Consider the following 14,039-nt stretch of genomic DNA (forward strand, 5'->3'; position numbering starts at 1 on the left):
CACCTGTACCCTCATTGTCCCCATTGTCCCTTCATTGTCCCCCATTGTCCCCCTGTCCCCCCATTGTCCCCCTGTCCCCTCATCGTCCCCAGTCCCCATTGTCCCCTTGTCCCCTCATTGTCCCCTTGTCCCCTCATTGTCCCCCTGTCCCCTCATTGTCCCCCATGTCCTCATGTCCACCTGTCCCCTCATTGTCCCCATTGTCCCCTCATTGTCCCCCTGTCCCCCCATTGTCCCTCTGTCCCCCTGTCCCCTCATTGTCCTCATTGTCCCCTCATTGTCCCCATGTCCCCGCATTGTCCCCCTGTCCCCCTGTCCCCACATTGTCCCCCTGTCCCCTCATTGTCCCCAATGTCCCCAGGCTGGCCCAGGCCCTGGCGGCCGCAGCCCACAACTGGGGGCGCTTTGCACCCTGGGGGGGGGGCGCCCCTTGGCCTTGACCTTGGGCAGCGACCTTGACCTCGGGCTGCGGCGCCTGCGGGCGGCGGGGGGAGGGGCGGCCCTGGGCCCCCCCGGCCTGAGCGACTGGACCCCCCTGGGTGAGTGACCATGACCTTGACTGTGACCTGGCGATGCTGTTGGGGACACTGGGATGCGATCCTGGCCATGGGTGAGCAGGGGACATGGGGGGACATTGGGGACATGGGGGGATATGGGGACATTGGGGTTTATGGGAATATGGGGGATGGGGGGACATGGTGGATATGGGGATATGGGGATATGGGGATGGGGGGGACATGGCGGGGACATGGTGGGGACATGGGGGATATGGGAACATTGGGGTTTATGGGAATGTGGAGGATGGGGGGACATGGGGGGCACATGAGGGATATGGGGACATGGGGATATAGGGGGGGACATTGGGGGATATGGGGACATGGGGATATGGGGATGGGGGGGGACATGGGGGATATGGGGGGGACATGGGGACATGGGGATATGGGGACATGGGGATATGGGGATGGGGGGAGACATGGGGGATATGGGGACATGGGGATATGGGGATGGGGGGGACATTGGGGGATATGGGGACATAAGAATATGGGGGGGACATTCGGGGATATGGGGACATGGGGATATGGGGATGGGGGGGACATGGGGATATGGGGACATGGGGATATGGGGATGGGGGAGACATGGGGGATATGGGGACATGGGGATATGGGGATGGGGGGGACATTGGGGGATATGGGGACATGAGGATATGGGGGGGACATTGGGGGATATGGGGACATGGGGATATGGGGATGGGGGGGACATTGGGGGATATGGGGACATAAGAATATGGGGGGGACATTGGGGGATATGGGGACATGGGGATATGGGGATGGGGGGGGACATTGGGGGATATGGGGACATGAGGATATGGGGGGGACATTGGGGGATATGGGGACATGGGGATATGGGGATGGGGGGGACATGGGGGATATGGGGGGGACATGGGGACATGGGGATATGGGGACATGGGGATATGGGGATGGGGGAGACATGGGGGATATGGGGACATGGGGATATGGGGGGGGACATTGGGGGGATATGGGGACATGAGGATATGGGGATGGGGGGACGGGGGGGGGACATGTGGGGGAGACATGGGGGTATGGGGGACATGGGGATATAGGGAGGACATGGGGGATATGGGGACATGGGGATATGGGGACATGGGATATGGGGGGGACATTGGGGGATATGGGGACATGGGGATATGGGGGGGACATTGGGGGATATGGGGACATGGGGATATGGGGATGAGGGGGGACATGGGGATATGGGGGGGACATTGGGGGATATGGGGATATGGGGATGGGGGGGGGACATGGGGGATATGGGGACATGAGGATATGGGGGGGGACATTGGGGGATATGGGGACATGGGGATATGGTGGGGATATGGGGATGGGGGGGACATGGGGGATATGGAGACATGGGGATATGGGGGGGACATGGGGGATATGGGAACATGAGGATATGGGGGGGACATTGGGGGATACGAGGACATGGGGATATGGGGATGGGGGAGACATGGGGGGGACATGGGGGATATGGGGACATGGGGATATAGGGAGGACATTGGGGGATATGGGGACGTGGGGATACAGGGGGGATATGGGGGGACATGTTGAACATGGGGGGGACATGGGGACCCCAGTTTGGAGGGGTGTGACGCCCCCAATGACCCCCCCATGTCCCCATGTCCCCCCCAAACCAGGGAACGCGGCGCTGCTCCTGCCCGACCCCCAGGGGGCGCTGCTGCCGCTGCTCGTTGCTGAGCTGGCGGTGGGCGGGGCCTCAGCCGCAGTGGGCGGGGCCTCAGCCGCAGTGGGCGGGGCCTCGAGGTTGTGGGCGGGGCCGCTGCCCCCAGGGCTGCTGAATGTGGTGAGCATGGCCCCGCCCCTCGGGCACGCGCTGCGGGGTCACCCCGAGGTCACGGCGGTCACGGTGCTGGGGGGGGGCACAGGTAACATGGTGGGGTCCCATTGTCACTATTGTCACCTTCGGGGGTGGGGGGGGGTCATAGATATGGTGGGGGTTACGGGGGGGTTCCTATTGTCCTCTTTGGGGTGGGGGGTCATGGATATGGGGGGTCATGGGGGGGGTCCTATTGTCCCCATTGTCACCTTCGCAGGGGGGTCACAGATATGGGGGGGATCCCATTATCACCTTTAGGGGGGAGGTCCCCATTGTCCCCTTTGCGGGGGGTCATGGATATGGGGGTCGTGGGGGGGGTCCTATTGTCCCCATTGTCACCTTCGCAGGGGGGTCACAGATGTGGGGGGGGTCCCATTGTCATCTTTGGGGGTGGGGTCCTAAATTTGGGTGGGATCCCATTATCACCTTTGGGGGGGGGGTCCCATTGTCACCTTTGGGGGTGGGGTCCCAAATTTGGGTGGGATCTCATTATCACCTTTGTGGGTGGGGTCCTATTATCACCTTTGGGTGGGGTCCCATTGTCCCCATTGTCCCCATTGTCACCTTTGTGGGTGGGGTCCCAAATATGGGTGGGATCCCATTATCACCTTTGCGGGGGGGGGGGGTCCCATTGTCCCCATTGTCACCTTTGTGGGTGGGGTCCCATTATCACCTTTGGGTGGGGTCCCATTGTCCCCATTGTCACCTTTGTGGGTGGGGTCCCAAATATGGGGGGGATCCCATTATCACCTTTGGGGGGGGTCCCATTGTCCCCATTGTCACCTTTGTGGGTGGGGTCCCAAATTTAGGTGGGGTCCCATTATCACCTTTGGGTGGGGGTCCCATTGTCCCCATTGTCACCTTTGGGAGTAGGGTCCCAAATTTGGGTGGGATCCCATTATCACCTTTGGGGGGGGTCCCCATTGTCCCCATTGTCACCTTTGGGGGTGGGGTCCCAAATATGGGGGGGATCCCATTATCACCTTTGGGGAGGGTCCCATTGTCCCCATTGTCACCTTTGTGGGTGGGGTCCCAAATATGGGGGGGATCCCATTATCACCTTTGGGGAGGGTCCCATTGTCCCCATTGTCACCTTTGGGGGTGGGATCCCAAATATGGGGGGGATCCCATTATCACCTTTGGGGGGGGTCCCCATTGTCCCCATTGTCACCTTTGGGGGTGGGGTCCCAAATATGGGGGGGATCCCATTATCACCTTTGGGGAGGGTCCCATTGTCACCTTTGGGGGTGGGGTCCCAAATATGGGGGGGATCCCATTATCACCTTTGGGGAGGGTCCCATTGTCCCCATTGTCACCTTTGGGGGTGGGGTCCCAAATATGGGTGGGATCCCATTACCACCTTTGGGGGGGGGTCCCCATTGTCCCCATTGTCACCTTTGGGGGGTGGGGTCCCAGATATGTGGGGGGGGTCCCAGAGTGTGACCCGTCCCCATAACTGGGGTGTCCCCCCCATGTCCCCCCCCCACAGGCCGCGCTCTGGGGGTCCCCACGGGGGGTTCCCCGGGGGGTGTCCCCATGGGGGGGTCCCCGGGGGGTGTCCCCATGGGGGGGTCGTGTGGCCGTCCTGGTTCTGGACTCTGCGGATCTGGACTCGGTGGCCGCTGCCCTGGCGGGGGGGGCGGGGGGGGCACAGGTGAGTCTGGGGTCCCATTGACCCCCCCAATTCAATTCCTGGGGGGGGTGGGGGGGGTCAGGGGGGATTTGGGGGGGATCAAGGTGGGGGGTCTGGGGTCCCATTGACCCCCCCCAATTCAATTCCGGGGGGGGGGGGGGATTTGGGGGGGTCGAGGAGGGGGGTCTGGGGTCCCATTGACCCCCCAATTCAGTTCCTGGGGGGGTTGGGGGGGGTGGTTATGGGGTGTGGGGGGGTCAAGGGGGATTTGGGGTCCCATTGACCCCCCCCAATTCAATTCCTGGGGGGGTGGGGGGGGTTGTGGGGGGTCAGAGGGGATTTGGGGGGTTCAGGGTGGGGGGGTCTGGGGGTCCCATTGACCCCCCAATTCAATTCCTGGAGGGGTTGTGGGGGGGTCAGGGGGGATTTGGGGGGGTCGGGGGGGGGGGGTCTGGGGTCCCATTGACCCCCCCAATTCAATTCCGGGGGGGGGGGGTCTGGGGTCATGGGGGGTTCAGTGGGGTCTGGGGGTTCAGTGGGGTTTGGGGGTGTCATGGGGGGTTCAGTGGGGTCTGGGGGGGTTTGGGGGGTTCAGTGGGGTTTGGGGGTGTCATGGGGGGTTCAGTGGGGTCTGGGTGGGTTTGGGGGGGTTCAGTGGGGTTTGGGGGTGTCATGGGGAGTTCAGTGGGGTCTGGGGGGGTTTGGGGGGTTCAGTGGGGTTTGGGGGTGTCATGGGGGGTTCAGTGGGGTCTGGGTGGGTTTGGGGGGTTCAGTGGGGTTTGGGGGTGTCATGGGGGGTTCAGTGGGGTCTGGGGGGGGTCTGGGGGTTCAGTGGGGTTTGGGGGTGTCATGGGGGGTTCAGTGGGGTCTGGAGGGGTTTGGGGGGTTCAGTGGGGTTTGGGGGTGTCATGGGGGGTTCAGTGGGGTTTGGGGGTGTCATGAGGGGTTCAGTGGGGTCTGGGGGGGTTTGGGGGGTTCAGTGGGTTTTGGGGGTGTCATGGGGGGTTCAGTGGGGTTTGGGGGTTCAGTGGGGTTTGGGGGTGTCATGGGTGATATAGGGGTGTCTAGGGGGGGTTTTGGGGTGTCCCTTGACCCCCCAATCCCCCCATTGCAGCTGCTGGTTGTGGCCCAGGAGGGGGTGCTGGGGGCGCTGGGGCGGCTCCTGCGGGTCCGCATGGGGGCGCTGCGGCTCGGGGACCCCCTGGACCCCAAAACGGCGCTGGGGCCGCTGCCCCAACCCCCCCCCGGGACCCCCCACCCGCAGGAGCTGCTGAGGGCGGCGCTGGACGAGGGAGCTGAGGTGAGGGGGGGGCTGGGGGGGGGCCCGGACGCCTGGGTCCCCTCTGGAGCCCACCCGGACGCCTGGGTCCCTTTGGAGGGGTTGGGAGGTTCCCAGACGCCTGGGTCCCTCTTGGGGGGCTTAGGAGGTTCCTGGACGCCTGGGTCCCCTCTAAAGCCCACCCGGATGCCTGGGTCCCTCTGGAGCCCACCCAGACACCTGGGTCCCTCTTGGGGGGCTTAGGAGGTTCCCGGACGCCTGGGTCCCTCTAGAGCCCACCCGGACGCCTGGGTCCCTCTTGGGGGGGTTGGGGTGTTCCCGGACGCCTGGGTCCCCTCTGAAGCTCACCCGGATGCCTGGGTCCCTTTGGAGGGGTTGGGAGATTCTCGGATGCCTGGGTCCCTCTTGGGGGGCTTAGGAGGTTCCCGGACGCCTGGGTCCCTCTAGAGCCCACCCGGACGCCTGGGTCCCTCTTGGGGGGGTTGGGAGGTTCCCGGACACCTGGGTCCCTCTTGGAGGGGTTGGGGTGTTCCCGGACGCCTGGGTCCCCTCTGAAGCCCACCCGGACGCCTGGGTCCCTCTGGAACCCACCCGGACGCCTGAGTCCCTCTTGAGGGGCTTAGGAGGTTCCCGGACACCTGGGTCCCTCTAGAGCCCACCCGGACGCCTGGGTCCCTCTTGGGGGGGTTGGGGTGTTCCCGGACGCCTGGGTCCCCTCTATAGCTCACCCGGACGCCTGGGTCCCTCTTGGGGGGCATTGGGAGGTTCCCGGACACCTGGGTCCCTTTTGGGGGGGTTGGGAGGTTCCCGGACGCCTGGGTCCCCTCTGAAGCTCACCTGGATGCCTGGGTCCCTTTGGAGGGGTTGGGAGGTTCCCGGACGCCTGGGTCCCTCTGGAGCCCACCCGGACGCCTGGGTCCCTCTCCTCCCCTCCCCCCAGGTGTTCCAGCCGCCGCTGCCCGGGGGGGGTCGGTTCTTCCCCCCCACCCTGATCACGGGGGTCACCCCGACATCGCGGTTGCTGCGGGAGCCGGTGGGTCTGGGGGGGTCCCAAGGTCACGGGGGGTCATGGGGGGGGACTTGGGGGTCCGGGGGGGCATTTGGGGTCCCTGATGTGTTTCCCTGGGAGGGGAGCAATGAGGGGGCAGGTTTTGGGGGGGGGGGGGGGTGTCCAAGATTTGGGGTGTCAGGGATGGGTTTGGGGGCGGGGGTCCCATTTTGGGGTGTCCCCCCCGTTTTGGGGTGTCCCATTTCGGGGTGTCCCCCCCCAGAGCGGGAGATGGTTCTGGAGGGGTCCCATTTTGGGGTGTCCCAGGTTTGGGGTGTATGGGATGGTTCAGGGGGGTGTCCCATTTCGGAGTGTCCCATTTTGGGGTGTCCCCTTTTTGGGGTGTCAGGGATGGTTCGGGGGGGTGTCCCCTTTTTGGGGTGTCCCATTTCGGGGTGTCAGGGACAGTTTCAGGGGGGTGTCCCATTTCAGGGTGTCCCATCTGGGGGTGTCCCCACAGTTTTGGGGTGTCAGGGACGGTTCGGGGGGGTGTCCCATTTCGGGGTGTCCCCTTTTTAGGGTGTCCCATTTTGAGGTGTCAGGGATGGTTCGGGGGGGGTGTCTCATTTTGGAGTGTCCCCTTTTTGGGGTGTCCCATTTTGGGGTGTCAGGGACGGTTCAGGGGGGGTGTCCCATTTTGGGGTGTCCCATTTTGGGGTGTCAGGGATGATTTGGGGGGGTGTCCCATCTGGGGGTGTCCCATTTCGGGGTGTCAGGGATGGTTCGGGGGGGTGTCCCATTTCGGGGTGTCCCCGCAGTTTTGGGGTGTCAGGGGTGGTTCAGGGGGGTGTCCCATTTCGGGGTGTCAGGGACAGTTTCAGGGGGGGTGTCCCATTTCGAGGTGTCCCATCCGGGGGTGCCCCCGCAGTTTTGGGGTGTCAGGGATGGTTCCGGGGGGTGTCCCATTTCGGGGTGTCCCCTTTTTAGGGTGTCCCATTTTGGGGTGTCAGGGATGGTTCGGGGGGTTGTCCCATTTTGAGGTGTCCCATTTTGGGGTGTCAAGGATGATTTGGGGGGGTGTCCCATCTGGGGGTGTCCCATTTCGGGGTGTCAGGGATGGTTCGGGGGGGTGTCCCATTTCGGGGTGTCCCCGCAGTTTTGGGGTGTCAGGGGGTGGTTCAGGGGGGTGTCCCATTTCGGGGTGTCAGGGACAGTTTCAGGGGGGGTGTCCCATTTCGAGGTGTCCCATCCGGGGGTGCCCCCGCAGTTTTGGGGTGTCAGGGATGGTTCCGGGGGGTGTCCCATTTCGGGGTGTCCCCTTTTTAGGGTGTCCCATTTTGGGGTGTCAGGGATGGTTCGGGGGGGGTGTCCCATTTTGAGGTGTCCCATTTTGGGGTGTCAGGGATGATTTGGGGGGGTGTCCCATCTGGGGGTGTCCCATTTCGGGGTGTCAGGGATGGTTCGGGGGGGGTGTCCCATTTCGGGGTGTCCCCGCAGTTTTGGGGTGTCAGGGGTGGTTCAGGGGGGTGTCCCATTTCGGGGTGTCAGGGACAGTTTCAGGGGGGGTGTCCCATTTCGAGGTGTCCCATCCGGGGGTGCCCCCGCAGTTTTGGGGTGTCAGGGATGGTTCCGGGGGGTGTCCCATTTCGGGGTGTCCCCTTTTTAGGGTGTCCCATTTTGGGGTGTCAGGGATGGTTCGGGGGGGTCTCCCATTTCGGGGTGTCCCCTTTTTGGGGTGTCCCATTTTGGGGTGTCAGGGATGGTTCTAGGGGGTGTCCCATTTTTGGGGTGTCCCATTTCAGGGTGTCAGGGATGGTTCGGGGGGGTGTCCCATCCGGGGATGCCCGCGCAGTTTTGGGGTGTCAGGGGTGGTTTGGGGGGGTGTCCCATTTCGGGGTGTCCCATCCGGGGGTGTCCCCGCAGTTTTGGGGTCCCCTGCTGCCCCTCGTCCCCGTTCGCTCCCCCCAAGACGCCGTCACCGTCACTTCGGGTCTCGGCGCCGCCGCCGCCTCCGTGTGGGCTCAGGACGTCCCGGCCGCGCTGGATGTGGCCGACAGGTGAACTTGACCTGCCCGTGACCCCTGCCCGTGACCTCTGCACCCTGACCGTGACCTCTGACCTTTCACCTTTCAGGCTGCCCCTGGGTCGCATCTGGATTAACGCGCTGGAGGCTCCAGAGGCGCCGGGGGAGGCGCTGGAGGTGGGGACCCAGGAGTTCGGGAGGGACCCAGGAGTTCAGGAGGGACCCAGGAGTGCGGGAGGGACCCAGGAGTTCAGGAGGGACCCAGGAGTGCGGGAGGGGACCCAGGAGTTCAGGGGGAACCCAGGAGTTTGGGAGGGACCCAGGAGTTCAGGGGGGACCCAAATAAGGGACCCAGGAGTTCAGGGAGGGACCCAGGAGTTCGGGATGGGACCCAGGAGTTCGGGGAGGGACCCAGGAGTTCGGGAAGGGACCCAGGACTGTGGGAGTTCGGGGGGGACCCAGGAGTTCGGGGGGGACCCAGGAGTTCGGGAGGGACCCAGGAGTTCAGGAGGGACCCAGGAGTTCGGGGGAGACCCAAATAAGGGACCCAGGAGTTCAGAGAGGGACCCAGGAGTTCGGGGTGGGACCCAGGAGTTCGGGAAGGGACCCAGGAGTGTGGGAGTGTGGGAGGGGACCCAGGAGTTCGGGGGGGACCCAGGAGTTCGGGAGGGACCCAGGAGTTCGGGGGAGACCCAAATAAGGGACCCAGGAGTTCAGAGAGGGACCCAGGAGTTCGGGGTGGGACCCAGGAGTTCGGGAAGGACCCAGGAGGGAGAGGGGGCACACATGGGTGACATAGAGTGACATGGGGGGGGATATGGGGGAGGGGGGACATGGGTGGTTTGGGGGGGGTCCGGGTGAAGCCAGGTGGGAGGGGTGGGGGAGGGGCATGTCCCCGTGCAGATGGGACCCCCCTCCCCCCTTTCAGGTGATGCGAGAATTCGGGCGCCCCCCCTGGGACCCCCCCCCAGCACCAGGGACCCCCCTGGAGCAGGAGAGCCGGTGAGGCCCCTCCCCCACCCCTCCCCCTGCCCCTCCCCCACAGCTGAGCACCCTGACCTTTGACCTCTCACCCTATGTCTCACCCCACCCCCCCCCCCCCCCCCCCCCCAGGCCGGAACCTGAGACCTCCCCAAATGACGCTGAGGTGGCTGCCGCCCTTCAGGAGGCGCGACGGGCGGGGTGAGGGGCGGGGCCCGGACGCCTGGGTCCCTCCTGGACACCTGGGTCCCTGTTGGGGATCCTGGGACGCCTGGGTCCCTCCCGGACGCCTGGGTCCCTGTTGGGGTCCCTCCCGGACGCCTGGGTCCCTCCTGGACACCTGGGTCCCTGTTGGGGATCCTGGGACGCCTGAGTCCCTCCCGGACGCCTGGGTCCCTGTTGGGGTCCCTCCCGGACGCCTGGGTCCCTCCCAGATGCCTAGGTCCTTGCTGGGGGGTCCCTGTACACCTGGGTCCCTCCCAGACACCTGGGTCCCTCCCGGATGCCTGGGTCCCTGCTGGGGATCCTGGGACACCTGTGTCCCTCCCGGACACCTGGGTCCCTTTTGGGGTTCCCCGGACGCCTGGGTCCCTCCCAGATGCCTGGGTCCTTGCTGAGGGGTCCCTGGACACCTGGGTCCCTCCTGGACGCCTGGGTCCCTTTTGGGGATCCTGGGACACCTGTGTCCCTCCCGGACACCTGGGTCCCTTTTGGGGTTCCCCGGACACCTGGGTCCCTGTTGGGATTCCTCGGACGCCTGGGTCCCTCCCGGACACCTGGGTCCCCGCAGGTGGGGGCGTGTCCCGGGCCCCGCCCGCGCTCAGGTGCTGCGGGGGGCGGCGGCGGCGCTGGGGGGTGACGGTGATGACGGTGACGATGGTGACGACGGTGACACCGGTGACACCGGGCGCCTGCGGGCGGCGCTGCTGCGCTGGGCGGGGCGTCTGGAGCTGATGGGCGGGGCCGTGCAGGTGGGCGGGGCCTGGGGTGGGCGGGGCCGGGCTGATAGGCGGGGTCTGGAGAGGTGGGGTGGGGCCTGAAGGGGTGGAGCCTCAGGATGGGTGGAGCCTCGGGATGGGTGGAGCCTGGATGGGTGGGGGCTGAAGGGGCGGAGCCTCAGGATGGGGTGGAGCCTGGATAGGGTGGAGCCTCGGGATGGGTGGAGCCTCAGGATGGGTGGAGCCTGGATGGGGTGGGGCCTGAAGGGGCGGAGCCTCAGGATGGGTGGGGCCGGAAAGGGTGGAGCCTCAAGATGGGTGGAGCCTGGATGGGGTGGGGGCTGAAGGGGTGGAGCCTCAGGATGGGTGGAGCCTGGATTTGGTGGGGCCTGAAGGGGCGGAGCCTCAGGATGGGTGGAGCCTGGATGGGTGGGGGCTGAAGGGGCGGAGCCTCAAGATGGGTGGAGCCTGGATGGGGTGGAGCCTCGGGATGGGTGGAGCCTCAGGATGGGTGGAGCCTGGATGGGGTGGGGGCTGAAGGGTGGAGCCTCGGAATGGGTGGAGCCTGGACGGGGGGGGGGGGCTGAAAGGGCGGAGCCTCAGGATGGGTGGGGCCTGAAAAGGTGGAGTCTGAGGGTGGGCGGGGTCTGAAGGGGCGGAGCCTCGGGGTGGGTGGAGCCTCAGGGTGGGTGGAGCCAGGGTTTGGCGGGGCCTGCAGGGGGTGGAGCCTCATTGGGGGTGGAGCCCCAGGGAGGGGAGGGTCCAGGCAGAAAGGGGTGTGGTCAAACCCGTGGGCGGGGGCTTAGGCTGAATGGGCGTGGCTCCCCACCCCCCCGCAGGAAGTGGCCGGTGGGCGTGTCTTGCTGACGCGGCGGCCGCTGGGTGTGGTGGGCGTGGCCTGGGGCGGGCCCCGCCCCCTGGCGCGCGCCCTGGAGCTCCTCCCCCCCGCGCTGGCGCTCGGCAACGCGCTCGTGCTGCTGGCGCCCCCTGGCGGGATCGGGCCCGCACTGCAGCTGCGGCAGGTGGGGACCCCCCCCGGACCCCCCTGGACCCCCATGGACCCCTGAGACCCCCATGGACCCCATTGAACCCCGAGACCCCCATTGATCCCTGAGACCCCCCGGGACCCACATGGATCCCCATTGAACCCCAAGACCCCCACTGAACCCCGGGACCCCCATGGACCCACATGTACCCCCGAGACCCTCATGGATCCCCATGGAACCCTGGGACCCCCATGGACCCCCATGGACCCCTGAGACCCCCGGGACCCTCATTGAACCCCGAGACCCCCATTGATCCCTGGGAACCCCCGGGACCCCCATGGATCCCCATTGAACCCCAAGACCCCCATTGAACCCCAAGACCCCCATGGATCCCCATGGAACCCTGGGACTCACAAGGACCCCCATGGACCCCTGAGACCCCCATGGATCCCCATGGAACCCTGGGACTCACATGGACCCCCATGGACCCCTGAGACCCCCATGGATCCCCATGGAACCTTGGGACCCACATGGATCCCCATTGAACCTCAAGACCCCCATGGACCCCCATTGAACCCTGGGAACCCCCGGGACCCCCATTGAACCCCGAGACCCCCATTGAACCCCAGGACCTACATGGACCCCCGTGTACCCCTGAGACCCCCATGGACCCCATTGAACCCCGAGACCCCCATTGATCCCTAGGAACTCCCAGGACCCCCATTGAACCCCGAGACCCCCATTGATCCCTGGGAATCCCCGGGAATCCCATTGAACCCCGGGACCCCCATGGATCCCCATTGAACCCCGAGACCCCCAGTGAACCCCGGGACCCACATGGACCCCCATGTACCCCCGAGACCCCCATGGATCCCCATGGAACCCTGGGACCCCCATGGACCCCCATTGAACCCTGGGAACCCCATTGAACCCCAGGACCCCCATGGATCCCCATTGAACCCCGAGACCCCCATTGAATCCCGGGACCCCCATGGACCCCCATTGAACCCCGGGACCCCCATGGTCCCCGGGACCCCCCATGAACCCCCATGACCCACATGGGCCCCCACTGAACCCCAAGACCCCCATGGACCCTGGGACCCCCGGGTCCCCCTGAGACCCACATGGACCCCACTGACCCCTGGGACCCCCATGGACCTCCTGGACCCCCATGGACCCCTGGGACCCCCCCATGGGCCTCAATGACCCCCAGGTCCCCCCACAACCCACCATAGACCCCTGGGTCCCCCCATGAGACCCCCATGCACCCCCGTGACCCCCATGTCCCCCCATGACCCCCATGGACCCCTGTGACCCCCATGTCCCCCTACGACCCCCCCTCTTGTGTGTCCCCCCAGGCCCTGGTGGGTGCGGGGCTCCCCCAGGGGGCGCTGTCGGTGCTGCCGGGGGGGGCCGGGGGGCGACGACGCTGTCGCGACATCGACCAGACGGGCTGTGGCTCTGCGGGGGGGGGCCGGTGAGTGCGGGGGGGGTCCTCACTATGGGGGGGTCCCCACTATAGGGGGGTCTCCGTTATAGGGGTGTCCCCATTATAGAGGGGGTCCACATTATGGGGGGGTCACTGCTATAGAGGTGTCCCCACTATGGAGGGATCCCCATTATGGGGGGGGGTGTCCCCACTATGGGAGGGTCCCCACTATGGGGGGGTCCTCATTATAGGGGTGTCCCCACTATAGGGGGGTCCTCACTATGGGGGGGTCTCCGTTATACGGGTGTCCCCATTATAGGGATCCCCATTATGGGGGGGGGTGTCCCCACTATGGGAGGGTCCCCACTATGGGGGGGTCCTCATTATAGGGGTGTCCCCACTATGGGGGGGTCCTCACTATGGGGGGGTCTCCGTTATAGGGGTGTCCCCATTATAGGGGGGGTCCACATTATGGGAGGTCACTGCTATGGGAGTGTCCCCATTATAGGGGTGTCCCCACTATAGTGGGGTCCCCATTATAGGGGGGGGTCCTCACAATAGGGCAATCCCCACTATGGGGTGTCCCCACTATTAGGGTCCTCCTTGGCCACCCCCCACCCCAACACCCCCTTTTTCTGTCCCTCCCCCCCCCCAAAAGGAGCCGGATTGGGCCTCACTCGGGGGTGTCACCCACGTGTGGGTCCCAGGGGGGGTCCTGGGGGGGGGGCTGGGGCAGGACTCCCCCCCCCCCCGGCTCTGACCTGGAGTTGGAGCTTCGGAGCAGCCGCCCCCGGAGCCTCTGGCTGCCCGGGGGGGGGTCTCAGTGACCCCCCCCCCCCCCCCTCGACCTGAGGTTGTGACCCCAATAAACGTGACCCCCCCTTCCCCATGTGTCGTGTTTCTGCCTGGGGGGGGGTCCCGGGGGGCGGGTCCCCGTGGTTTAGCCCCGCCCCACCACGTGCCCGGACGCCTGGGTCCCTTCTTTGGCCTCGAGGCAGCCGGGGGAGGGAGCGGCGCGGGGGCGGAACCCGGACGCCTGGGTCCCTGAGGGAGGGAGGGGGTGGGGGGAGTGAGGGGGGAACAGGGCTGGGGGAGCCGGGACGCCTGGGTCCCTTTGCGGGGTGGGGCGGGCTCCCGGACGCCTGGGTCCATCGGGAAGCGAGGGGGGCAGAGCCCGAACACCTGGGTCCCTGCCTGGCGTGGCGGGGGCGGGGAGGGGAAGGCTCCCGGACGCCTGGGTCCCCTCCCGAACTCCTGGGTCCCCGGGGGAGAGAGTGTGTGGGGGAAACAGAGCGGGGGGAGCCGGGACGCCTGGGTCCCTTTGCGGGGTGGGGCCGCTCCCGGACGCCTGGGTCCCCTCCCGGACGCCTGGG

The 14,039-nt window shown here is 66.1% G+C and overlaps 1 protein-coding gene across 1 annotated transcript; it reads left to right on the top strand.

The window, feature by feature from the left end:
• Window positions 1–5,211: 5,211 nt before the first annotated feature.
• On the top strand, window positions 5,212–12,718 carry LOC308051306 (aldehyde dehydrogenase family 16 member A1-like; the record flags this gene model as incomplete). The annotated part of the gene is made up of 9 exons (XM_080361674.1): window positions 5,212–5,342; window positions 6,262–6,354; window positions 8,233–8,366; window positions 8,443–8,509; window positions 9,261–9,334; window positions 9,446–9,514; window positions 10,104–10,284; window positions 11,091–11,273; window positions 12,596–12,718. The coding sequence occupies exons 1-9, from the start codon at window positions 5,217–5,219 to the stop codon at window positions 12,716–12,718; spliced, it is 1,050 nt and encodes a 349-aa protein (XP_080217800.1). The 5' UTR covers window positions 5,212–5,216.
• Between the last annotated feature and the right edge of the window lie 1,321 nt (window positions 12,719–14,039).

Source organism: Nesoenas mayeri (assembly GCF_963082525.1).
Source record: "Nesoenas mayeri genome assembly, chromosome: 36".
Taxonomy (NCBI): Eukaryota; Metazoa; Chordata; class Aves; order Columbiformes; family Columbidae; genus Nesoenas; species Nesoenas mayeri.